The sequence below is a fragment of the Mastigoproctus giganteus genome, chromosome 7, assembly GCF_048544385.1.
Source record: "Mastigoproctus giganteus isolate SK-2022 chromosome 7, ASM4854438v1, whole genome shotgun sequence".
Taxonomy (NCBI): Eukaryota; Metazoa; Arthropoda; class Arachnida; order Uropygi; family Thelyphonidae; genus Mastigoproctus; species Mastigoproctus giganteus.
This window is the reverse complement of record NC_143581.1, coordinates 110,488,707-110,516,496: the sequence shown is the minus strand read 5'-3', so window position 1 is coordinate 110,516,496 and position 27,790 is coordinate 110,488,707. Positions and strand designations below refer to the sequence as shown.

Here is a 27,790-nt window from a genome sequence, read left to right as displayed (position 1 = left end):
TACATTAATAATTATTTATATATATTTATTTTATAATTTTATATAATATTATTTATTAATTTTATATACTATATTAATTTTATAATTATATATTTATAATTATTAATTACATTAATAATTATTTAGACCCTAAGCTTTTAGGTTAACAATTTGAAAGAAAAATAAATGAATTGATAATGAATAAACTTATCACAAAAACAGATGAAATGGCAATAGGAGAGAGATGCCGTAATTTCTTGATTCATTTGTATCAACAAGTAAAACAACGCCTTCCGGACAACATAAAAGAATTAGAAAAAATATCATTAATCCCAGCAATATATTAAAGCATTATACCACTGATAAATTTATTACAAAATTTAAAATTGTCTGAAGTAGAAATTGAAAAAATTGAGCAACAGTATATAAACATTACTCTTGTAAATGGGAAAACATCAACAATACGATGAAGTTTTGGTCAGAAGTTTCAAAATATCGAGATGCAAGCAGTGAAAATCCATTTAAAGAAATTAGCCAATTTGCATTGGGTATTTTAATTTTGCCATTATCCAATGCAGATGTGGAAAGAATATTCGGCAAATTAAATCTAGCAAAAAACAAAACACAACAGAGTGAGTGTTGGCATGGTTAATGTAATCTTATCAGTACGATACGGGCTCAAAAGAGTTGAAAAGTGTTGTAAAAATTATGTTTTACCTGAAGAAATGCTTCGCAAAATAGGTACACAAGAAGCATATCATGAGGAGATATTGAATTTCGAAATTAATTTAGATTTTTAGATTCTGATTTTATATTAAAAACATAAAATAAATAACTATTTATATATACTATTTGTTTGTTTGTTTTTAATCCCCACAAAGTACAAACAAATGAAAATTTAAAAATTTTGGCGGGTTAAGTGTTAAAAATAGCGGATTTTGATCATGCGGCTAGCGGGAAATATTATTAAGAGTTGGCAACACTGCTTGGCGCGCCATTTTCAATTTTTAACACTGTTAATTCATGTTGTGCGTGTATTTGGTGTCTTTCGGTTTGAAATATGGATGAATGTATTAATTTTGGTGAGGATAGCTGGAAAAATGATAGTTTTTGCAGAGCAGCACTGCAGGTACTGGCTTTAAGCGAAAAGGAAGTTGGAGTTAGTTCGCAACACGCATTTGGTAATTCCGATTTATTCAGTAAATCCGATAACGAATGTTTCGGTGAATTGGAAGACGAATCTGATGGTAAAGAAGTAAATTGTGTGGCCAGCGTAGGCGCTTCCAGGTTGCCTGTAGAAGATCATGAAATTCAGCGAAATGAAAGCAGAATTAGCAAGGTAATAGTGAGTTTTCAGAAAGATCTTTGAATTAACTGAAGGAAATGGGCGCAACGTGATTATTCACATGAGAAATGATTAATCAAGTCAGTATTATGGGCTTTTTCACACAGTGCCTGAGATTTAATTGATCCCAGGCGAGGATATAGAAAAGGGTTTTTTTTTTTTTTTTTTTTTTTGCTTCGGAAACTCGGGGGCTAAAGTTAGAATACGATATCCCTTCCGACCAATCGTTGGCGAGCCGTGGCGTGAACAGTGATCGACAAGTAACTATTGAATGAGTGTTGATCAAAGAACAGTCTGCTGTTGTCTATAGATAATTGTGCGGGTCCGCAGGTGTATTTTCACTTATCTGTAGCAGTGTAAAATATGGTAACATTCCTACATGAAAACTTATTTTAATATAAACCTGAATTAGAGGCCTTCATCCATGAAATGAATTCAAACTCTCATTCAACGAAATTGTGCACATACAAATAATGTGGAGTTTATGCTTGCTTTTGAAATGCAGTTACTGCGCATCCAGTTTTCATATTGATACGTTTTTTTTTTTTTTTTTTTTTTTGTCTGAAGTACCTTTATTCAGGCTTTATTACAATTTATTGTAGAGAAAATTTGCACAGTTTAATAGTCTCAGGAACATTGTTTCAGTTTAATTACAATAGTGGGCACATGAAATATGTGAATTACAACTTGCCACATTGACTATGAGAGGTGCTGTGTTTAAGTAGTACGTATAAAGTAATAGAAAAAAAAGAGTACAGAGGTTAAAAGTGTAGGAATTGATGATCATAGATTACGTTTAAAGTCTTAAGGACTAAACTGATTTCATTCCCAGATTAGCAAGAAAAATAGTAACAGTTCTTTGAGAATATAAGTTTATATGGTTGGAAAGATTAAAAGTTTTAATAAACCTTCAAATCTTAAATGACAATATTTCTTGAGGATATAAAATGAGCTTCGGCTAAGATTTAGTACTCGGTGCACCCTCTATGCTCGCCGACGAGGCAATGGTCTTGGGGTGTTTATTCCCCCTCTTCCAGCTGTTTTAAAATAGGAAAACGAGTTGCCGATTTTAAAACGGCGGTCTTGGGGTGTTTATTCCCCCTATTCCAGCTGTTTTAAAATAGGAAAACGAGTTGCCGATTTTAACCACTGCCGCCATTTTGAAAGGTGCACCGAGTACTAAATCTTTACCATTGTAGAGAAGTGTGTATGAGTGATTCTAAAAACTTTTTTGTGTACAGAAAAGTTTGTAGAAACTCACACACACACGCACACAAAGGTCTATTTGAAAAGTTTGTGACCTGAGCATGACAGGGTAGTGGCACAGTGTTAAAGATTCCTGTACTTAATGTATAACGCTTCAAACGGTAACCAAGTTTCATGCAGTTTCAATGTCTTTTTCGATTAGGACTCCTGAAGTCAATAAAGTTGAGTGAAGAAGGAAAGATGGACAAAATCAGTCATCAATATTTCGTTAAAAAGGGACTAATGCCAAATGCATTTCATGAAGATAGTGTTACAGCATGGAGTAGGATGCCCCTTCTTATTTCATGGTTCAGAAGTAGAGCAGAATTTAAATGAGGGAGGGAGAGCCTGGAAGATGACCCATGCTATGAGAGACCTGCAATGTCCATTACTCCAGAAGTTGGTGATGAGTGAACAAGTGACAAATTGATACATTGCCAGTATTTTTGACATCTCATCTGAACATGTGTACCTCATAATAACAGGTTCTCACTATGATAAAAGGTGTCAGCCCAATGGGTTCCAAGTTTTTGACAGCAGATCAAAATGCATGTTTTGAACATATGCATTGTTTTCAAACAGATCCACCACCACATATCCTTGCAAGGTTTGTGACCGTAAATGGACATGGGTCCATCACTTTTAGCTAGAGGCAAAGGAAGGAGCGGTCCAGTCAGTGGAAACACAGCTCTTCTTCCCACCCACCCCCCCTCTCAAGAAAGGCAAGTTAATTCCTTTTGCTAGCAAGGTGATGCTGTTGGTTTTTAGGAAGCTGATGGAGTGTTTGCTAGTGGATTACCTTCAGAATGGTTAAACAGTCACAGGGGAATATTAAGCAGACCTTGTGAGGCATTTGCATGAAAACATTAAGAACAAACACTGAGAAACTCAGCAATGAAGTTTTGTTTCATCAGGACAATATACCTACTAATAAGTGTCATTGCTATGGCCGCACTGCATGAGTGTGGCTTTGAAATCTTGGACCAACTCCATTCACAAAAGCTTACAACATTGGACTTTCACCTGTTTCTTTATTTGAACTACCATACATATGACGCACTATGGCCATAGATGCCGATGCACCTATTAAATCCCCAAACAACCAGTCAGTGGAAACAACCTTATTTGAAAAAAAAATACCCGGCTGGCATTCATTTTTCCACCAACAGTGATCAGTTTTCTCCCCAGAAAGTTTTTCCAGTCGGGTGGGGAAGTGCCATACTTTGCATAATATGTTCGAATTAATATTGATTGAGATCAGTGAGCAGTACCATATGGTACAGCGAGAATCACTTAAATTTTAGCCGGGCGGTCAGTTAAATTCACCGGGTGGTGCACTCATTTGATAGGTCCTTGGGAGAACACTGATGATGTCAGTGCTTGCATTCCTGGAGGACCAAGTGAAACCATTCTTTGCAGCTGGACTGAATACATTGCAGCATCAGTGGCAAAAGTGACTATATTGAAAAGTAATGTTACCGGACTCCTCAAATAAATTCTTCATATTCAGGCTACAAACTTTTCAAATGCCACTCATATATATACACAAGAGCTTCTGCAGAACACGTTTTAAAGAATACAGTAAACTCTCCCTATAAGGAACACCATTAAGAGATTTTCAGAATGTTCCTTATAAAGAGTGTTGCTGTGTTTTTGTTTTTTTTTGCTTAATCTAAAATATCAAAAAAACATTTATTTTTACAAAGTCAATATATTACAGTAAATTGTATCAGCCAATAAACAAAGGAAGCAAAATTTTAAAGAGCATATTTGAACAGCATTATCATTGCATGTATAATACGTACAAACATACATTGCACCTTTATTATGTATATTTCTTTAAAAAAGTCCATCGATGCAGTTGAGCTTGCTGACCATTGTCAACAAAGTTACCAGTACAGCCACTCCCCAGCTTACATAATACTCGACTTACGGAAATTTGACTTTATGTAAGGTTTTGCTGGCCGGTCCAAACCTAAATAAATCGATCAACTACAGAGTTCCAGGCGCTCAGGATGAAGGGTTCGTGGTCACAAATGGTCGTTAATGTGGTATCTCAAATAGAGAGCTTTATGGTAACTGAAAAAAGTTTCTAGTACCCTGGCTTGGCCTAAAACTGAGGAACTAACGAAAACATTGTCTATTTGAGTCTTTCCAGTTGTTGGAAATGACAAGGGTGGGAGAAATGACTCCGACTCCTTCCTGGAGAAGCGATTAAAATCTTGGGGTAGAAGTAACTGTCAGGTGAGGGCCGTGCAAGACTCCCTGCAGGTGCCTCCCCAACACTGCTGCCTCAACACTGAATCTCTGAGTACCTCCTTGCTGGGATAACTCCAACTTTGAAAATTGTTAAAAAATACTTCTTGTCGCAAAATTTATAAATGACCTTTATAGAATTATTAACTAACTATTTAGCAACCTTTTTGTCACCAAAAGGAGTGTTTCTTATTACAAAGAAGCATGCTATCGAAGTTCAAGAAAAAATTGTTTTTTGAATTTTAACACAAAAAAGTAAAATGATGGATTTCAATCGGAATAGTTTTCCCTTGATAAGCATCGAATAACACTTAGATATTAGGTCCTCGCTAACAGAAGATATATCGTGAATTATGTTACCGTCCTGAATAAGGTAAATGTTGGAAGTGATCACAGAATTGTTAAGATGTACACTTGATATAGATGTAGGAAAGGAAAGAAAAATCTGACTCGAGTAAATAATACAAATGTCTTTGAGATAACAGAAGAGGAGAAAAAGCAGTATGTACTGGAACTTAAGAAGTTTGAGCTTCTGCAGACTGCTCTGGACCAAGATATCGACGAGGAATATTACAATTTTCTGAAAGTGATAAAACCCAAGAAACCTATAGGTAAAAAGAAATCCAAAGAAGAAAAAATTAGTCAAGAAACACTTTTCATGATGAACGGAAGGCAACAAATGAAGAGCAAGATAAACACTGACAAGGAGAAAATTGAGTATACTGAGTTATACAAAGCCATTAGAAAGAGACTCAGAGAGCACATAAGAAGATTTAACACAAGAAAAGCAGAACAAGCATTAAGGGAAAACAAAGGACTTAAATCAGCAGCCATGAGCAGTAATACAGAAAGACAAATGATACTGAAACTGAAGAATAGCGATGGTGTACTTATAAATAGCAGAGAAGGCATAATTCAAATAGCAGAAGACTACTATTGAGAATTATACAAGGAGCAAGGGAATGATGCCAGCAGTGTGGAAGATGGATTGCAAATTAGTAACACATACGACATACCCAATATCCTTCCCGATAAGGTAGAACATGCGTTGAAGAAATTGAAGAAACAGAAAGACCCGGGGGAAGATGAAGTTACTGTAGAGGTGTTAAAATTGGGAGGAAGAGACATGACACAAAAACTGGCAAGACTCTTCACAAAATGCATTAGAAAAGGTGTGATGCCTAAGGAGTGGAATAATGCAATCATAGTTTTGCTGCATAAGAAAGGATATAAATCAGAAATTGGAAATTATAGACCAATTAGCTTGTTATCCCACATCTACAAGTGGTTCACAAGGGTCATTACATAACAGATTAGAAAGAATACTTGACGAGAATCAACCGAAAGAGCAAGCTGGCTTTAGGACAGGATTCTCAACTATGGATCACCTTCACATAATGTCACAGCTAATGGAGAAAGAAAATGAATATAAAACACCATTATGCCTGGCATTTGTGGATTATGAAAAGGCATTTGACTCCATACAGCATAAAGCAATGTTTCGGGCACTGGAAAGACAAAGCGTAGATACATCATATATTATGATTTTGAAGAAAATATATGAGAATGTTACCTCTTTTATTAGACTAGACAAAGACAGTAGCAAATTTAAAATTGAGAGATGAGTTCGACAGGGAGACAATATCTCCGAAGTTGTTTACTGCTGCCCTTGAGGAAGCTTTCAGATTAGACTGGTTGTAGAAAGGAGTCAGTATGAATGGAGAGTACATGAACCATTTAAGATTTGCAGATGACATTGTTGTCATAAGCCATGATCCCAAAGAATTAGAGGGAAATCTTAATCAGTTATGCAGAGTTAGTAAGGATTTTAGACTAAATCCTTACTAAAATGAATATGGCTAAAATAAAAGTAATGATGAACAAGTATGCCACAGAAAGGGATATAATGATTGAAGGAGCAGTAATTGAAAAGGTGGAGTCATATACTTATCTGGGACAAGTCAGCTGTAATTATGATAAATGGCTGGAAGTCAAGAGAAGAATAAATTTTGGATGGATCGCATTCAGGAAATATAGTCACATACTGAGGAGCAATATCCCAATTTGTCTGAAATGTAAAATAATGAACCAATGTATACTCCCCACCATGACTTATGGAAGTGAAACTTGGGCAGTCAACAAAAGAATGGAAGAGAAGCTGAGAACTACACAGCGAAGAATGGAATGAATTATATTGGGAATCAGACTCTTAGATAAGAAGAGGAACACGTGATTAGGCAGCAAATTCAAGTAAAGGATATTCTTATCAAAACTAAAGAACTAAAATATTCATGGGCAGGACAAAGGTCGAAGGTATGATGACAGATGGACTAAGAAAATAACAGAATGGTACCCAAGAGGAGCTAGAAAAAAAACCTGGAAGACAAAGGCGGAGATGGATAGATGAAATTCATGAGTTTGTGGGTGGCAAATGGATGCTCATTGCACAAAACAAATGAATTGGAAAGTTGCTGGAGAGGTCTTCATCCTGCAGTGGATTGAAAATGGTTGATAACGATGCAAGAAAGCAAGCTTATGCAGCATATGCAAAAAAAAAAAAAAAAAAACACTCCAATTTCACTCCTCCATTCGTTGCAAATACTTGTCCAGCTCAGCCTTAAATTTGTTTAGGCTATCAACTTCCACAACAAAACATGAACGTCTGTTCCACCACTCAACTACCCACTGGCTAAAGGCAAACTTCAAAGGAAGGACGGATGTCGGATAAATGTGCGGAAATTTGCCTTTGGCCAGCGGGTGGTTGGTTGGTGGAACCGACTTCCATCACTTGTTGAAGTTGATAGCCTAAACAAATTTAAAGCTCAACTGGACAGGTATTTCGAACGAACGGAGGGGTAAAATGGGAGTGGGTTTTTTTTTTTTTTGGCTGATGCTGAATAAGCTTGCTTTCTTGCATCATATCCCTCTACTAATGCTAATACAACTGTCTTTCCTCAATTTGAATTAATGCTCTCTCAGGTGATTATTCTGAGCTAGAGCAAGAATCCCATCAGTCTGGGTGCGAGGTTAGCTTGTGCGGACGTAGCTCCTTGAAGCTCTTGAAACAGAGAAGTTTTTCCTCATTTATTTTCTGATTTATTAGTTTAAATTGTCATATTAACTTATTTTATAGAGTAGCTTTATATTCCTAGTTACAATACTTAGTTTAAAGTTTAACTTAGACAGAGATTTTGTAGATATTACTTAGTATTGGTAACGGTATCAAATCCACGTGTCACAAATTGAACGAGAGGTCTTTTTTTTAACCAAATTTAGTCGATTTATTAACCAATTGTTATATCAAATTATCTTCTATAAGTAGATTATAGACCTAGTCTGGATCCTTAGTTTATTCTAAATTGAGATAGCGAGATTTGGAAGCTAATCAATACTTACGAGTCCGTAGAAGTACCGTTCGTGAATTCCTGCCATTTTTACACGATAGCATAAGCTTAGTGTAGGATAGTGCATAATATAATATTGTCAAGTAATCAGTAAATCTATTAATCTTGATAAACTTTATTGTCAATTAAATTGTATTTTTAACTCTATATATATATATATATAACGACTTAATCATAACAAATAATTAATACATAACTATAGTGGTACACGTGATACGGAAGTTGTATAAAGGGAACTCGTAGAAAACACTAGATACCGAAAAAAATATATATAACATAACTGTTTTGGGATATAACTTAAGGATTTAATTTTTGTTTTGAAATTTTATTGAATTAAATCGGAATCATGACTCTGACCAGAGCAGCAAAGCAAAAGGCTCAAACTAATGGGAGTGCTGTGGCTCAGGGGAGAACTGAGGGGGGCAGTTGCCCTCTGAATCACAGTCTTTTAAAATGCACTGTTTGCTTAATGTTTGCAGAGCAGTCGGGTACGGTACATGATACTGCCATGGGGGATGTCTTTGTGTGTGCACGATGTAAGGAGTGCAAGGAAATCAGGCGACAACTCAGCGTTGTTATGGGCCTTTATGAGAGCTTGAAGGACAGGGTGGATGCCCTCGAAGGAAATAAATTGAGGGGCCCATCAAGCTCTCAGCTGCCCACATCACCGCCAGAGCTTGCACTTGGTCATCAGGCAACACAGAGGCAGCCCCCTAGGCAGAATGCGCTGGTCCCACAGGAACTAGTAGTTGTTGGTGACTCTATTATCAGGGAAACGGGGAACATGCTTTGTAAAAAGGATAGGTGGAATAGGACCAGGGTATGTCTACCAGGGGCAAAGGTTGATGACGTTGTAGAGCGGATATCATCTTTTAAGGGCACAAAAGGTGATATAGTTGTACACGTTGGCACTAATGATATTAAGAGTAGGAGACCGGCGGAATTACTTAGCAAGTACAGGTCACTGTTGAAAAAAAGCCGTGAATTAGGGTTGAATTTGAAAGTGTCTGCAATTCTGCCCAGACACGATAGGAGGGAGTATATGATGAGAGCCTTGTCGATCAATTCGGCCCTGGAGGGATTGTGCAAGGCTCAAGGGGTAGAATTTTTTTCAGCCTGGACTGTACTTGTTAACAGGAGAGATTGCTTCTACAGGGATGGGATACACTTAAATAGAAAGGGTGCAAGAATTTTTGCTGATGCTGTCAAGGCAGTGTTAGGTGGGTCGGAAAACTGCTAGTTGGGGGGATTCAATGACTAATAGATTAACAGTGGCCACTGGCAGAGGTGGAAGTGATTCTTGCACTGCTTCTATTGAAATGAGCAGAAGCCTGAAAAACAAGATGCAGGATATTTCAGAGACTGCTGGGAGTCATTGCGGTACAAGTAAACACATGGGTTGTGTTAGGGTAGCTAAGAATAGAAACAGGTGCATGTATACCTGCGTGTACACCAATGCTAGGAGTTTGGTAAATAAATTTGATGAATTTGAGGTATTGCTCAAAACATCAAAGGCAGATATTGTTGGGATATCAGAGACGTGGTGTCACACAGATATAAGTAATGCGGAACTGGAATTTGGGGAATACAATGTGTATAGAAAGGATAGACAAGACAGGAGAGGAGGAGGGGTTATGCTATTAATTAAGAAACACACAAAGTCCAAGGAAGTGAAGCCAGTCGACATCGATGGACAGGGCAGTGTCGAGTCAGTTTGGTGTGACATAAGCATAGGGAAATCAAAATTGAGAGTAGGAGTGTGCTATAGGCCTAATGACTCTGATGAGTATAATAAGATATTGTACAGGGAAATAGAGTGGGCCAGTAAATCAGAGAGTCTTATAATGGGGGATTTTAATTTCCCAGATATTGACTGGAATTTGTGGGTTAGTCACTCGCACACTAGCAAGGCTTTTGTGGATTTATTGGACGATTGTTTTCTACATCAGCATGTTCGTGAGGCAACAAGAGGGAGCAATACTCTTGATCTGATTATCAGTAGTGATTCTTCATGCATTAAGAATCTGCAGATAAATGAACCACTAGGTGGCAGTGATCACAGTGTGTTGAAGTGGGATTTACTCAAGGAGGTAACTACCATCAGAGGTAAAGGGAAGGGTTTTTGTTTTCGTAAAGGCGACTATGATGGTCTGAGACAGTATTTAAATTCTATACGGTGAGACCAACTGATGATGTTACCAACAGCAAACTCAAAATGGGAAGCATTCAAGGAACTAATCTTGGAGGCTACCAGGCTTTACATACCAACTAAGAAATATTGTTCAAGGTTTAGGCCTAAATGGTTGTCAGATGAACTAATGAGACATGTGGCAGAGAAGAAAAATGCATGGGATACATACAAATTAATGGGTGACATGGAAGCCTATGATAGATATAAGTTGGTCTGTAACCAAGTCACAAAGGAGATTAGGCAGGCAAAGGCAGACTACGAAAAATCCTTGGCAAAGGATGCAAAGAAAAATAGAAAAGAGTTCTTTACATATTTAAACTTGAGAAGGAAAGGGATGAATCAGATTGGTCCACTGGATATTGATGGTACAACAGTTGAGGATCCTGCTCAGGTGGCTAACAATCTAAATGAGTATTTTGCATCTACATTCACGCATGAGGAGTTATTCAGGAAGGAGAATAATGTAGGTAAAGTAAACATTGGCAGTGAGCTGGATGATTTTGTAATAACTGAGAGGAAAGTGGAGGAGAGATTGTTGAGGATAAACATAAAAAAGCACCTCGGGTGGATGGGATCTATCCAGTTATATTAAAGGAGGCAGCAAAGGAAGTAAGCAAACCCCTAGCCATAATTATGAGAGCTTCTTTGGACTCAGGGGAGGTACCCATAGACTGGAGATGTGCAAATGTAACCCCAATTCACAAAGGAGGATCAAAGGCTGACACAAGTAATTATAGACTTGTTAGTTTAACTTCTGTTCCAGGTAAATTAATGGAGGCACTGGTTAAAGAAGCACTGCAGGATCATCTAGACAAGAATTCAGTTAAAGCTCAGACTCAGCATGGTTTTGTTGAGGGCAGGTCTTGCCTGACCAGTTTGATTGGATACTATGATGTAGTCACAAAAGAACTGGATGCAGGGAATAACTTTGATATTATATATTTGGATCTTAGAAAGGCTTTTGATACTGTTGCACATGGAAGACTGCTGCACAAATTGGAGCAGTGTGGCATTGGAGGCAAATTGCTGCTATGGATAAGGGGATGGTTCAGTGGCAGAAGACAGAGTGGTAATCAATGGACACTGCTCAACGTGGACTAATGTTATTAGTGGAGTTCCTCAGGGTTCAGTGTTGGGTCCGTTGTTGTTTTCGGTGTTTATGAATGATATTGATGATGGGATATCAAGTTTAATGTCCAAGTTTGCAGATGATACAAAGGTTGGCAGGGTTGTTAAGGACACTACTGACGCTATGCTGCTGCAACAGGATCTGGAAAGGTTGAACAGATTGGCTGAGAGGTGGCAAATGAAGTTTAACATTGACAAATGTAAAGTACTACATATGGGAAACAGTAACCCCAGAGCAACGTATCAACTCTGCGGTACTACACTGACAGTGGTGGAGAACGAAAAGGACCTGGGGGTAATTGTGCAGGCAGATATGAGGTTCTCTGAGCAGTGCAGACAAGCTGCAAGAGTAGCTCATGGTGTCTTGTCAATGATATACGGGAATTTTTCTAGCAGGGATAAGGAGGTGATTATTCCCTTGTATAAGGCATTGGTTAGGCCACATCTTGAGTACTGTATACAGGTCTGGAGGCCTCATTTCAAGAAGGATGTAGAGCTGCTGGAACGGGTACAGAGAAGGGCAACAAGATTAGTGAATGGAACAAAGGGTTGCTCTTACGAAGAAAGGCTTAAGTTTTGCAAATTACAGTCTGGAGACTAGGCACCGGAGAGGTGATCTGATAGAGGTGTATAAAGCTTTGAATGGTTTGAGCATGCTCAATGCCAATGGGATTCTTCATCTTGCTCAGAATAATCACCTCAGAGGGCATAAATTCAAATTGAGGAAGGACGGATGTCGGATAGATGTGCGGAAATTTGCCTTTGGCCAGCGGGTGGTTGGTTGGTGGAACCGACTTCCCTCACTCGTTGTTGAAGTTGATAGCCTAAACAAATTTAAAGCTCAACTGGACAGGTATTTCGAACGAACGGAGGGGTAAAATGGGAGTGGGTTTTTTTTTTTTTTTTTTGGCTGATGCTGAATAAGCTTGCTTTCTTGCATCATATGCCTCTACTAATGCTAATGCTAATACAACTGTCTTTTCTCAATTTGAATTAATGCTCTCTCATTTGATTATTCTGAGCTAGAGCAAGAATCCCATCAGCATTGAGCATCCTCAAACCATTCAAGGCTTTATACACCTCAATTAGATCACCTCGCAGGTGCCTAGTCTCCAAACACTGTAATCTGCAAAACTTAAGCCTTTCTTCTTAAGAGCAACCCTTTGCTCCATTCTCTAATCGTGTTGCCCTTCTCTGTTCTCATTCCAACAGCTCTACATCCTTCTTAAAATGAGGACTCCAGACCAGTATACAATACTCAAGGTGTGGCCTGACCATCGCCTTATACAATGGGTAATCACCTCCTTATCCCTGCTAGAAAAAGTCTTGTATATCATTGACAAGACACCTTGAGCTATTGTTGCAGACCGTGTGCACTGCTCAGGAAACTTCATATCTGCATGCACAATTACCCCCAGGTCCTTTTCATTCTCTACCACTGTCAGTGTAGTACCACTGAGTTGATACATTACTCTGGGATTACTGTTCCCATATGTAGTACTTTACATTTGTTAATGTTAAACTTCATTTGCCACCTGTTAGCCCATCTGCTCAACTTTTCTAGATCCTGATGCAGCAGATGGGCTTGAGAGGTTGTCTGCAAACTTGGACAATAAGCTTGCTATACCATCATCAATATCATTTATAAATACAGAAAACAATGGACCCAACACTGAACTCCGAGGGACTCTACTAATAACATTAGTCCATGAAGAGCAGTGTCCATTGATTACTACTCTCTGTCTTCTCCCATTCAACCATCCCTTTATCCATAGCAGCAATTTGCCTCCAATGCCACATTGCTCCAATTTGTGCAGCAGTCTTCCATGTGCATTGGTATCAAAAGGCTTTCTAAGATCCAAATATATGATATCAAAGATATTCCCTGTGTCCAGTTCCTTCGACCACATCAAAGTATCCAATCAAATTGGTCAGACAAGACTTCCCCTTAACAAACAAATGTTGTGTCCGAGCTATAACTGAAGTCTCGTCTAGATGATCCTGCAGTGCTTCTTTAACCAGTGTCTCCATTAATTTCCCTGGAACAGAAGTTAAACTAACAGGTCTATATTTGCTTGTGTTGCCTTTGATCCTCCTTTGTGAATTGTGGTTGAATTTGCACATCTCCAGTCCATGGGTACCTCCCATGAGTCCAAGGAATCTCGCATAATTATGGCTAAGAGTTTGCTCACTTCCTTTGCTGCCTTCTGTAATATAACTGTATAGATCCCATCCACCCTAGGTGCCTTTCTTATGTTTATCTCCAACAATTTCTCCTCCACTTCCCTCTCAGTTATTACAAAATCATTTAGCTCACTGCCAGGGGGGGGGTTTACTTCACCTCTGGGATTCCCCTCCCTGAATAACTACTCATATGTGAATGTAGATGCAAAATACTCATTTGGTTTGTTAGGTACCTGAGTAGGATCATCAACAGTTGAACCATCAATATCCAATGGACCAATCTGATTCATCCCTTTACTTCTAGAGTTTACATAGGTAAAGAACTCTTTGCTGTTTTTCTTTGCATTCTTTGCCAAAGATTTCTCATAATCTTCCTAATCTCCTTTGTCACTTGGTTACAGAACAGCTTGTATCTATCATAGACTTCCATGTTACCCATTAATTTATATTTATCCCATTTATTTTTCTTCTCTGCCATGTCTCATTAGTTCGTCTGACGTCCGTTTAGGCCTAAACGTTGAACAGTATTTCTTAGTTGGTATGTAAAGCCTAGTAGCTTCGAAGATAAATTCTTTGAATGCTTCCCATTTTGTATTTGCTGTTGGTAACATCATCAGTTGGTCCCACCTTATAGAATTTAAATAGTCTCAGACCACCTTTACAAAAGCAAAAACTCTTCCCTTTCCCCCTAATGGTAGTTACCTCTTTGAGTAAATCCCCCTTCAGCACACTGTGATCATTGCCACCTAGTGGTTCCTTTATCTGCAGATTCTTAATGTATGAAGAATCATTACTGATAATCAGATCAAGAGTATTACTCCCTCTAGTTGTCTCCCAAACATCCTGATGTAGAAAACAATCATCCAATAAATCTACAAAACCCTTGTTAATGTGACCAACCCACAAATCCCAGTCAATATGTGAAAAATTAAAGTTCCCAATTATAAGACTCTCTGATTTATTGGCCCACTCTATTCCCCTTTACAGTTTCTTATTATACTCATCAGAGTCATTAATCCTATAACACATTCCTACTCTCAATTTTGATCTTCCAATGCTTATGTCACACCAAACTGACTCGACACTGCACTGTCCAGCGATCTTGACTGGTGTCACTTCCTTGGATTTTATGTGCTTGTTAACTAATAGCATAACTCCTCCTCCCTTCCTATCCTGTTTATCCTTCCTGTACACATTGTAGTCCTCAAATTCCAGTTCTGCGTTCCTTATATCTGTGTGACACCACGTCTCTGATATGCCAACAGTATTTGCCTTTGATGTTTTGAGCAACACCTCAGATTCATCAAATTTATTTACCAAACTCCTAGCATTGGTGTATATGCAAGTATACATGCACCTGTTCCTATTCTTAGCTACCCTAACACAACCCATGTGTTTACTTGTACCGCAGTGACTCCCAGCATTCTCTGAAATACCCTGCATCTTGTTTTTCAGGCTGCTGCTCATTCCAATAGAAGCAGTGCAAGAATCACTTTCACCTCTGCCAGTGGCTACTGTTAATGTATTAGTCCTTGTATCCCCCCAAGCTAGCAGTTTTCTGACCCACCTAACACTGCCTTGCTAGCAATAGAAAATATTCTTGCTCCCTTTCTATCAGTAGCGTAGCTACCATTTTTTGGGCCCAGAGGCAAAGAACACGTTCGGGTCCCTACTTAATTAATGAAAATTGCAAAAAGAGGAGACAGCCAAAGACGTTGGGCCCCTAAACGGCCAGGAAGCAATTGCCTTGTCTGCCTAGATGGTAGCTACACCACTGATTTTTATTGAAGTGTATCCCATCCCTGTAGAAGCAGTCTCTCCAGTTAACAAGTACAGACCCGGCTGAAAAAAATTCTACCCCTTGAGCCTTGCACAATCTTTCCAGGGCCGAATTGATTGACAAGGCTCTCATCATATGCTCCCTCCTATCGTGTCTGTGCGGAATTGCAGACTCTTTCAAATTCAACCTTAATTCAAGGCTTTTTTTTCAATAGTGAACTGTACTTGTTAAGTAATTCCACCAGTCTCCTACTGTTAATATCATTTGTGTCAACGTGTACAATAATATCACCTTTTGTGCCCTTAAAAGATGATATCCGCTCTACGTCTTCAACTTTTGCCCCTGGTAGACATACCCTGGTCCTGTTCCATCTATCTATTTTACACAATATATTCCCCGTCTCCCTGACAGTAGAGACACCAATTACTACTAGTTCCTGTGGGACCCGCGCATTCTGCCTTGGGGATTGCTACTGTGTTGCCTGATGATCAAGTGCAAGCTTTGGAGTTGATGTGGGCAGCTGAGAGCTTGATGGGTCCCTCAATTTAGATCCTTCGAGGGCAACCACCCTGTCCTTCAAGCTCTCATATAGGCCCATAACAACATTGAGTTGTCACCTGATTTCCTCACACACCTTATAACGCACACACACAAAGACATTCGCCTTGGCAATATCATGTCTTGATCTGCAATAGAAACAAATGCCCAACGGGTAATTAACCATCTCATGACCTGGGCTAGAACCAGCAAACTAAAATCAAACATGACCATATTCAAAACTAAACTAGATATCAGGCAGCCCCCTCAGGTCATGATGAACGGAGTCCAACTTCCCCTAGTACTACAAACCAAAGTCTTAGGAGTGGTAATAGACCACAAGTTTTTTTTCCTGCCACATCTATAGCAAATGGCCACTAAGGTTAAGAGGTTCACCACAGCCATTGTTAGAGTATTCAGAAGTGATTGTGGCCTCTCTAAAAGGACACTCCTGATATACTATAAAGTGGTTTTTTTACCTTTTGTATCATACGCTGCAGGAGCATGGTTTCACCGAGCGGTCTTGGTACGAATGAGAAATAAACTCCATACCATCCAGAGAAACATGATTTTTGCCATCCACAGGACCTGTCGCACTGTATCCACGGCTGCCATCCAGGTAGTTGCAGGACATGTCCCCTAGATCTTTTCATTATCTACTGAAGACTGTTTTAGACTCAAGAAAAGAATCCCCACTTCTATTCTGGATATGAGGAAGATATAAATAAATTTTTTCTTTATTTATATCTTTCCTTGAGGAAGATATAAATAAAGAAAAAACTCAGTGTTTCATCAAGGTGTGGCAGACCAGATGGGACGCCTTGATCCTTGGGACTGTGACTTAAAGATTCCTCCCAGATGTAACATTTACAACGAATAAAGTAGTGGGAAGGTGGTTCTCACTGAGCCTTGAAACCTCTTTCCTGGTAACGGGACACAGCTCTCTTAATGAAAAGCTATTTCAGCTGGGACCCTCAAACACAGATTGATGCAGATGTGGGAAAAGAACAGATTCCATACAATCTTTGACTGTACTCAATATGAAGAGCAGCGAGCACAACTGAAAACTATTGTGACGAACCTTGATACTAGCCATATTGACCAGCTTATTACGACGACTGACAACCTGAGCACTTTCCAAACATTTTTTTTTTTTTTGTTATTTGGTTTTTAGGAGCATTAGCAACTAAGGCCATATTGCTCTGGGGATATGCGTGGTTATTCCACTGACCTTTCCGCGTCCTCTGTATTTTGTGGCTACGGGCTCGAACCCCGGTCTAATCAAGAAGCGTGTGCACACACTGCTGCTCCTGCCCACCTGGCTATGGAGGCGCCAGCTGACACCTAAATCTGACTAGAATTAATGACTACCAACCTAGGACATGAGCTGACTGCAAAAAGGATAAATGTCTTATCATAACTTTTTTTATTATTATTATTATTTATTTATTATTTTATTATTATTATTATTATTTATTTATTATTTTATTATTATTATTATTATTTATTTATTATTTTATTATTATTATTATTTATTTATTATTTTATTATTATTAGTAGTATTTATATATATATATTTTTTGCTCTCTCTCTCTCTCTCTCTCTTCTGTGTCTGGGACTGGATCTGGAGTAGCAAAAGAACACTCATGCTACTCTTTCTCTCTCTGTCCCGTGTGAGATAAAAAAACTTTTATTATTATTATTTATTTATTTTTCTTCCTATCTATTCTACCTGTTGCTGGCACCTGATCAATGCTCCTTTCGTTTCGGCGATTAGGATGCAGGATTTAAAGATTTCTTTTATTTTTCATTCTCGTGTTCTGCCCTGGCCTATGGCTACCCACATCAGGCTAGCAACCTCTCACCCACTCTTGTTTTTCTTTCTTTTTTTTTTTTTTTTTCCCCTAAAAATTTATCCTGGACTGGGGGAGGCCCACCTTATTTTAGTTTTCTTTTCCTCCCTGGGAAACTCGTTCCCCAATACAAAACATTGCGCTACAGAACACATACACAAGCTCACAGACAAAATTTTCTGTCCTATCACTTTCGCCCGTGCAGGATGAAAATCTTTTTTTTTTTTTTCTTCTTTCTTTCTGTTTCCTTTTCTCCTATCCTAGTTCAACAGGCATGGAACCCTCCATCCTGTGTGGGATGTTTTTTTTTATTATTATTTTTTTTTATTACAGTACATACATATGGCCTTATTTTTACGGGTTCTGTAAAAACTGAACAGAGCAACGAGGCGGAGATGAACTTCTGTTCTAGGAGCGGCCCATACAAAAATACAAAATACAATACTGGCAGTGGTTGAGAATGAAAAGGACCTGGGGTAATTGTGCAGGCAGATATGAAGTTTTTTGAGCAGTACAGATGGTCTGCAAGAGTAGCTCATGGTGTCTTGTCAGTGATATACAGGAATTTTTCTAGCAGGGATAAGAAGGTGATTATCCCCTTGTATAAGGCAATGGTCAGGCCACACCTTGAGTAATGTATACAGGTGTGGAGGCCTCATTTTAAGAAGGATGTAGAGCTACTGGAATGAGTACAGAGAAGGGCAACAAGGTTAGTGAATGGAACAAAGGGTTGCTCTTAGGAAGAAAGGCTTAAATTTTGCAGATTACAGTGTTTGGAGACTAGCCACCTGCAAGGTGATCTGATTGAGGTGTATAAAGCCTTGAATGGTTTGAGCATACTCAGTGCTGATGGGATTCTTCCTCTTGCTCAAAATAATCACCTGAGAGGGCATAAATTCAAATTGAGGAAAGACAGTTGTAGGATAGATATGCCAAGTTTGCCTTTAGCCAGCGTGTAGTTGATTGGTGGAACAGACTTCCATCTTTTGTTGTGGAAGTTGATTGCCTAAATAAATTTAAGGCTGAGCTGGATAGGTATTTGGAACGAACGGAGGGGTGAAATCGGAGCGTGTTTTTTTTTTTTTTTTTTTGGCATATGCTGCATAAGCTTGCTTTCTTGTATCATGTGCCTCTACTTATGCTAATGATCTTGCCTAGAAATCTGAGTGTTATCAAAGATAAGCATAGGAGCAGAAGAATCCTTTTTTGCAAGATATAAGATAGGACTGAGTTTTAGAAGAATTGAAATCAACTAAGTTATCTTTTTCCCCACTGGAGAATTACCTCGAAATCAGCATTTAGGGAATTGTTAGTGGATATTCGAGAAGTTGGAGATGTTTGTGTAGGGCAAGGTTTCTCAAAGTGGAAAGTGGAACGCAATGCAAACCTATGCATTGCGTTGGTTTCCATAGGTTTGCAAACCATCAGCAAAACTATGGATAGGTTTTCCAATGACCAGAGCATGCTCTGGTCATTGAAGAAGGTCATTAATATACAAGAGGAAAAGAACAAAGAACCACCTACAATCACACACACAGTGAGTGGTCAGAGAGAAAACTGGATACCCAGTTACAAAAAACAGTTGAAAAAGCATATGATGGAAGCTTATTTAGAAGACCTTTATGCAAAACATGAACAAAAGCCTTTGAATGTCAGGAACAACTGCTTGAGTTTCACAAATTTTTCCAATGAATTTGTCCATAGATGGGTAACAAGCCAATGGATCGACATCCATATCACCAATGTATTGACACTGACAGAATTCATACTGGCAATTGTTGATCAGATGTAAGGTTTCTAGATAGTTTAAGGGTTGGGAGTTAATTGAAACTTTAGAAAGTAAGTGCAATGGGACCGATTTGTCACCCTTTTTAGGAACTGGCTGGATATGAACAAATTTCCAAGCAGGATGGAAAACACTTTTGGAATAAGGTGAAAAAAGGTGGCACAGAACAGGAGTAAGTTCAGGAGCACAGGTTTTAAGAACAAGTGAAGAAATACCATCAAGACCTGGAGTTTCTTATCATCAAGATTGTTCAAAATCCTTCTGAGATCCTTTTGGCGGAAGACCACAGGAGGGCATTGAATGGAGTGTACCAGGAATTCTGGAGTTTCTTATCATCAAGTTTGTTCAAAATCCTTCTGAGATCCTTTTGACAGAAGACCACAGGAGGGCGTTGAATGGAGTGTATTAGGAATGGCAGGAGGTGATTTACCAAGATCATCAATACAAGACTTGTCAGAAAAACAGGATGCTAACAGGTCAGCTTTATCTCTAACTATGTGGCAATAGAACCATCTAGTTTTGACAGAGATAAGCAAAAGTTGCAGCCAGTAGCTTTAGCAAGAGACCAGAATGCTCGACTACTATTTGGACAAGAAGCAAGTTTTCTACTCTTAACCGTTTTAAACCTAGTTTCGACTGATTCATAACTGTTTTACAATTGTGACAAGCTTTGATATAGGCAGAAAATGAACCTGGAGATATGGATGCAAGCCAGTTGCGATATGAACATTCTTATTCTTGAACAGCCTTAGCACATTTATTGGAAAAACCAAGTTTTAGATTAAGAACATGATTTTGAGGTGGAATGTGGAATAAAGTATTTCATCCCTACAAGGATAATTTCATTGACACAATCTGAGCAAATATTGATATCAGAAGATTTGAAACAGTAATTCGACCAAGGAAAAGAAGAAAAGAAATCCAACAGATCATCCCATTTTGCATTCTTGTAATGCCAAACAACATGAGAATGAGGTTGAGAATAGCCATGAGAGAACGACTCCATTGGAGAAGAGACTCGCCAAGTTTTGATCTGAGGTGCCTAGAGGACCACTCACCTCGACCATGTACTTAAAAGGTCAAACGTATTGGGTGCATGGTTAGGATTGTCTAGTATTCTAGTAGTTAAATGAAAAATCTCTGCGAGGTCATTAGTAATTGCAAAAGCCTCAGCATCTCGACCAGCTCGGTCTGTGTGACTAGAAAATGCAAGCCAGCTGGAGTTGCAAATATTAAAATTACCAAGGAAGATTACCTTTCTGTTACGAAAGTTGGATGGAGAAAGTAAGATTCAAAGAGTGGGAGTTAAGGAGCTCCAAGTGGCTAGTGAAGTTGGGAGAACTATTGAGGCAATTCCAAATTACCAAATCTCTGATGCAGAATATCAGAATGGACGTATTAGCATTAGCAGAGGCATATGATGCAAGAAAGCAACCTTACACAGCATCACCCAAAAAAAAAATCCCATTTTGCCCATCCATTTGCTCTAAAGTTTTTTCCAGTTGTTCCTTGAATTTATTTTCGCTAACAACTTCCACAATGACAAATGGAAGTTTGTTCCAGCAATCAACTACCCGTTAGCTAAAGGCAAATTTCTGTAATTCTATTCAACAGCTGTCCTCAATTTGAATTTATGTCCCCTCAGGTTCGTAATCTGAACAAGAGGAAGAATCCCATCAGCATTGAGCCTGCTCAAACCATTCAAGGCCCTATACACCCCAATCAGATCACCTCGCAGGTGCCTAGTCTCCAGACGGTGCAAGTTGCAGAACTTAAGCCTTTCTTGGTAAGAGGACCCCCTTCATTTTCCCCTCACCAATCTTGTTGCCCTTCTCTGTAGTTGTTCTAACAACTCAGCACAAGTACCACCTTTGAAGCAAAAGGAATCATAGCATATAATTCCGACAACTGAATGAGCTGTGGTTGAAGTAACCAATAATTGGGATTCTGTCAGAAAAAGTACAGGGGTTTTGTAGACTACAAGTGGAAATAGATATCATTGAGATTAGAACTGAGACCACGTAAGACTACATATATTTGTGAAATGAACAAGGAAGTGTTTGGGAGGTTTACATCTTTTCGTAGATAAGTTTGTTTTATTTATGGCGTACACATAGTAAGAACATACTCAACTCCTTGACATAACATGGCCTTGACATTGCCCTCCCACATATGCACTACACTAGCTGATCTGGAAGAAGCCTCCTTAAAGAGTTACCAATAGGTTCAGTCCAGTGGACTATCTAGCGACTGGCCTGCGAACACCATTTTATAGCTGTTCCCTCGAAATGTAAGGAAGATTGGATCTTGCCATGATGTCCATCATAACCTCAAAAGACATACTGCACGATGGAAGAGGTGGAGGGATTGTTGGAGCTTTGCTCTGGAGTCTAAACATGGGTTCCACCATAAGCTTCTAATAAGCCAAGTGTTGCACTGGTTGATGAGAGTCATCTACAACCTAGTATTGCCTGGTAATGAGTGGCGTATTCCTCCATGCGGGTGGGTGCCATACCTCAACCCCTGCTTACGTTGTTTTGCACCTGAGTGGTCACCTCCAGTATGCTAGGACTGGTATGTGGGAGTTATACCCAGGGTTACTAATAGTCCCATCATCATGATATTTCAAGTAAAGGATTTAGCTGTCACAGACCAACTGGACTTTGCTGAAATTAAGCCACTTGACTTGACTTGAGTGCCACCTGAATGTCAGTTCCATCAGCATTTTAGACTCCTCTATAGCAAGCCCAGCTTGGTATACCTGAGAAAATGTCTATGAAATCCTCATGGACCAAGCAGGTTTTTGGATGGGGAAGCTAAAAGTAGTTCAGAACAAAAAAAAACTTAGGGGGTTATGATTTCGTCAGACGTAATTTTCCATGCAGTGTAAATGGGTGTATAGAAATGCACATTTCATTGTGTCCACGATTTAAAGAATCTTTGCTAGTATGACCAAGATCTATGACTCCTGAAGTAGAGGAGATTTTGGATGTTGTGCATGCTACTCCTGGAATCAGCACATGCAGAATAGCAATGCAACTGGCTGTTCAATGTTCGACTATTTGGAGAGTGTTGCGAGAACACTAACTGTATCCTTACCATCTGCAACAGGTACAGGCCTTGTCGCCAGCAGATTACCCTGCGTGAGTAATGTTCTGCCAGTGGTTCTTGCAGCAGTGTGGTACAACTCCTCACTTTCCTGCCTTAGTGATATTCACAGATGAAGCACAGTTCACACGAGACGGAATCCAAAACATTCACAATCAGCATGTATGGGCTGAGGAAAATCACATGCAATTCTTCCATCACATCACCAACAGCAGTTCAGCCTCAACATCTGGGCAGGTGTTTTTGGTGATAAGTTATTTGGGCCCCATGTACTTCCAAACAAACTCACAGGGCAGGCGTATAGAAACTTTCTGGAAAACAACATACCTGATTTCTTGGATGACATGCCACTGATCATTCGTCAACAAGCACACTTCATGCACGATGGCACTCCCTCACATTTCAGCCACCTAGCCCGCAATTACCTGAATCGAAGGTTTCAGGTAATGAAACCTTCGATTCAGGTAATTCAGATTATCAGAGGCGGACTTCAGATTTCAGAGGCGGACCAACTGCCTGGTGTCCACGCTCACTGATTTAAACCCACTAGATTTCTTCTTGTGGGGCCATTTAAAGTCATTGGTGTATTCGACTCCGGTAGCTGATGTGGAAACTCTCCGCAATTGAATTGTGACAGGTGTTCAGACAATATGAAACATGCCAGGAATTTGTCATTGTCTTCTCGAGTCCATTAGACGTCGATGTGAGGCCTGTATTAAGGCAGAAGGTGGACATTTTGAACAATTACTATAAGGTGATGTGAACAGTTAAGTGTCATAGACAGACAAATTTCTGTTTATGACAAATTTTAAATTTCTTAATTTCTATTATATTTTATATAATCCTAAATTTGTTATACAATTTTAAATAAAATTGATTTTGCAGTAGTGAATATTGATCATTACAGAAGCAGAGACTCCCCCCCCCCTTTCGTTGTTTTTTCTTTTCAATTTGGGCAGTTGACCCTGGAAGAAGTCATCCAAATTATAGGTATACAGTGATAAGTTTTTATATTATGTTATCTTATGTGTCTGTGTGTGTGTGTATCTCATTCTAAAAATTAATAATTACTGTTATTTCTTGCAGATTGCATATGAGACATTGAGGATTATTAATATGCTGATATCTGTAGAAAGGAAGAACAGTGAACTTAATAAGGTATTGAAATATTAGTGGTAACTTAAGATTATTTCTGTTCATTATATGGATATTGCTTGTCAATTGTAGAAATTTGGAACTAGGGACCCTAGTCCCTAGTTCTAAAGCCTTAACCACATGCATTGGTTAAGGCTTTTGTAATTAATAATGACCTTGCACATTTTCCTACAAGAATGCCAGACAGTCCTAACCTCATATCCATTCAACCTTTTTTGATCTTTTCCTAACAACCCTTGCTAGTATACAGTCAGTGTTAGTGGTCCTTGGGGTACCTCATATGGTCTTAATGGTGGTCTCTTCTTCTGTGGAGTCTTATCTTGTATGGCTATTCTTAACCTCATGTTGCAATAATTCAAAATTAGATGATTTTTGCTATTTTTCTTCCTTCTTTTCCTTGGGTGGATTATTATTTTAAACCTTACAATTCTAGTGTTTGCAAAGATCATCTGATCATGTCAGTGAAATTATTCTTGAAAGGATGAAATCCTTTATTCTGTATTCCATCCCAAAATCTCTGCCTTTATCTAAAACATTGGTTTCCAATAAATGTATTGAATTCCAATAATAAATTCCAGTACAAGACAGAGTGGTTATTAATGGACAGGTTTTTGTCGACTGATGTTGTTCGTGGAGTCCTCCCCAGGGTTCAGTATTGAGTATTAATGGTGACAAATGATGTAAGAAAGCAAGCTTATACAGCATCAGCAAAAAAAAAAAAAAAAAATTCCATTTCACCTATCCATCTCCTCCACTAGTTTATCTGGTTCTTCCTTGAATTTATTCAAGCTGTCCAGTTCCACAACATCAGACAGAAGTTTTTTTCAGCAATCAATCACCCATTGACTGAAGGCAAACCTCCACACATCTATTCTAGAATCATCCTTCCTCATCTTGAATTTATGCGCCGTTTTGTGTGTAGTCTGAGCACGAGAAAGAATTCCATCAGCATTTAGCTTTCTCAAACCATTCAAAGCCTTAAACACCTTAGTCAGATCACCTCACAGGTGTCTAGTCTCTCCAGATGTTGAAATTTGCAGAATTGAAGCCTTTCTAGTTAAGAGCACCTCTTTGTACCATTCACCAATCTCATTGCCCTTCTCTGTATCCACTCCACCAGCTCTACATCCTTCCTAAAATGAAGTCTCCAGACCTGCATGCAGTACTCAAGATCTGGGCCAACTACAGTAATACCCCGACTTACGCGAACTCGGAGTTACGCGGTTCTTGATTTTTTTTCGTTTGGCAACGCTGCCGCCCACTATCTTCAAGGTCGTTTTTCATATGTTATCGATATACGGTGCGACGGCGGAGAATGAGAGCGAAAGATGAACAAAATTTAACTTTGTTGCTTTTATATTTTTTATATCAGTGAAGGGGAAACACATTTCACCATAATAACGTAAAAACCAACACAATTCCAGCTATCGGTATAATTGCAAATGCAATTAGATCGAGTTTACTACCAGTTTATAACAGATTTCACTAGCAGAAACGCAACTGGATTTTTATTATTTTATGGTAGTAACCCCTAGAAATGTGAGGTGTTAATAGCGTATCTCTGCCTTTATGGTGTTGTTTATTCAGTTGCTACATGTGCGCAGCTTTGTTTATGCGTATCAAGCGTGCCTCCTCATTTTGTAATTGTGCTTTATTCCCTAAAAATAGTAAAATACTTAATTAAAAGGTGTGAAAAGGAAGCGTCCTGGTGAAGACACTGCAGATTCAGAGAGAAAAAGAAAAGCAATTATCGATAAACAGAGGCGGACTGGGTCAAAAATTCTTACCCGGGAAAATTTATAGTGGCCTCATACTATGGTTTATGGCCAAAATCACACTGGCCCACCGGGGTTTCCCCGGTAAGGCTTATGGCCAGTCCACCTCTGTCGATAGAGAAAAAATATGAAATTGTGAAACGCTTTGAGCGAAATGAAAGACCATGTGATATTGCACGTGCTACAGGCCTAAATGAAGCAACGGCGAAAAGCACATGACAATTGCAAACTTGACAGGTTGAAAATTGAAAAGATCTCAATTGTAAAGGGCTTAAAAATTTTAGAAAACATAGACTCCAACGAAGAACGCGTTATAGCTACAAAGCAAGGAATAAAAAAATTATTAGCTTGCTACGAAGAAATTCTGCGTGAAAAAAAGAACGCGCTGTGTCGTCAGACGAATTTTTTAGATTTTATGAAGCCATCGACATCGAAATAACTTTTTTACGTAAGTCATTTTTTTTTTTTTTAATACATATTTTGTATTAATATGTATAAAGAACTGCAATTTTATTAATATTTTTCTTCTAAACTAGTGTTTTTGTTAGTCCTTGGTCCCAATTAAGCAAAATTTATATGTATTTATATGCAAAGTTGTACCCCGACTTACGCGAATTCGACTTACGCGATTTTCGTCGGACCCACCTATCGCGTAACTTCGGGGTATTACTGTATTGCCTTGTACAATGGAATTATCTCTGCTAGCAAAATTTCTTATCCCTGCTAGCAGAATTCCTGTATATCATTGAAAAAATCCCATGTGTGCTGTTTTCTGAGCAGTGCAGAAAATCTGCACTGCTCAGAGAATTTGATATGACTGCACAATTACCCCCAGGTCTCTTACATTTTCCGCTGTGTGTTTTTTGGTTTTTAGGAGCATTAGCAACTAAGTCCATATTGACATTTTCCACTGCCTTGAGTGTAGTACTACACAGTTGGTATGTAATCTGGGATTACTGCCACCCATATGGAAAAGTTTGGCGAAACACAAGCAGTTGCTCTTGACATCTCAAAGGCTTTCAATCGTGTTTGGCATAAAGGTCTTCTAAACAAGCTTCCATCTTATGGTTTGCCAACTGTTTTTTGTAATTGGTTATTCAGTTTTCTCTCTGCTTGCTTACTGAGGGTGATGGTAGATGGCTCTCTGTCTTCTAACTTCTCCACTAATGCTGGTGTTTCCCAAGGTTCAGTTTTTTCCCTCTTGTTTATTAATGACCTTCTTCCATTGACTGGAAATGCTATCCATAGTTTTGCCGATGATAGCACATTGCATTCCACTTTCCATTTTGAAAACCTTGCCCTGCTCAATCAGCTTCAACTTCTTGAATATCCGCTACCAATTCCTTAAATGCTGATCTGCGGGTAATTCTCCAGTGAGGCAAAGACAACTTAGTTGATTTCAATCCTTCTAAAACTCAGTCTTGTCTTATATCTCGCAAAAAGGATTTTTCTGCTCCTATGCTTATCTCTTTTGGGGATTACCCTGACTTCTAATCTCTCTTGGCACAAGCACATTACAAATATTGCTTCCTCTACATCTAAAAAACTTGGTTTTCTCTTTCGCTCTTGGCCTTACTTTTCTTCCAAACAGCTGTTCACTCTGTACAAATCACAAATCTGCCCTACCATGGAATATTGTTCCCACATCTGGGGTGGTGCCCCCAAAACCTCTCTCAGGCTTCTAGATTCCATTCAGAAGAGGGCAGTTAGGTTAATTAATGACTTCTCTCTAACAAAGTCTCTTCAATCTCTGTCTTATAAACATACTGTTTCTGCTGCATGCCTTTTCTACAGAGACTTCCATGGGCACTGTTCTTCTGAATTGGCTTCTATAATTCCTGCTCTTTCTTTCAAAACAGTCTGAACATGTGCCGCCACCAGCCAACATCCATTTTCTGTCCAACTTCAAACTCACAGAACCAACTTTTCATCTTCCTCGTTTATTCATTCAACTGCTATTTTATGGAACAACCTTCCTTCATACGTAATTTCCTGAAAATTACAGTCTACAGAATTTCAAGTCTAATGTCAAAAATATCTTCTTTCATCTTCTCACCCTCCAAC

The 27,790-nt window shown here is 38.8% G+C and overlaps 1 protein-coding gene across 1 annotated transcript in view; it reads left to right on the top strand.

Moving 5' to 3' along the window:
* The first annotated feature begins 1,021 nt into the window (after positions 1-1,021).
* Positions 1,022-27,790, top strand: part of LOC150083143 (uncharacterized) — a 90,538-nt gene continuing 63,769 nt past the window's right edge. Inside the window, exons 1-2 of the mRNA XM_090377070.1 lie at positions 1,022-1,318; positions 23,883-23,954. Of these exons, the coding sequence (XP_090233196.1) occupies positions 1,040-1,318; positions 23,883-23,954 (351 nt within the window). The 5' untranslated portion in view covers positions 1,022-1,039. The remainder of the gene's footprint in view (positions 1,319-23,882; positions 23,955-27,790) is intronic.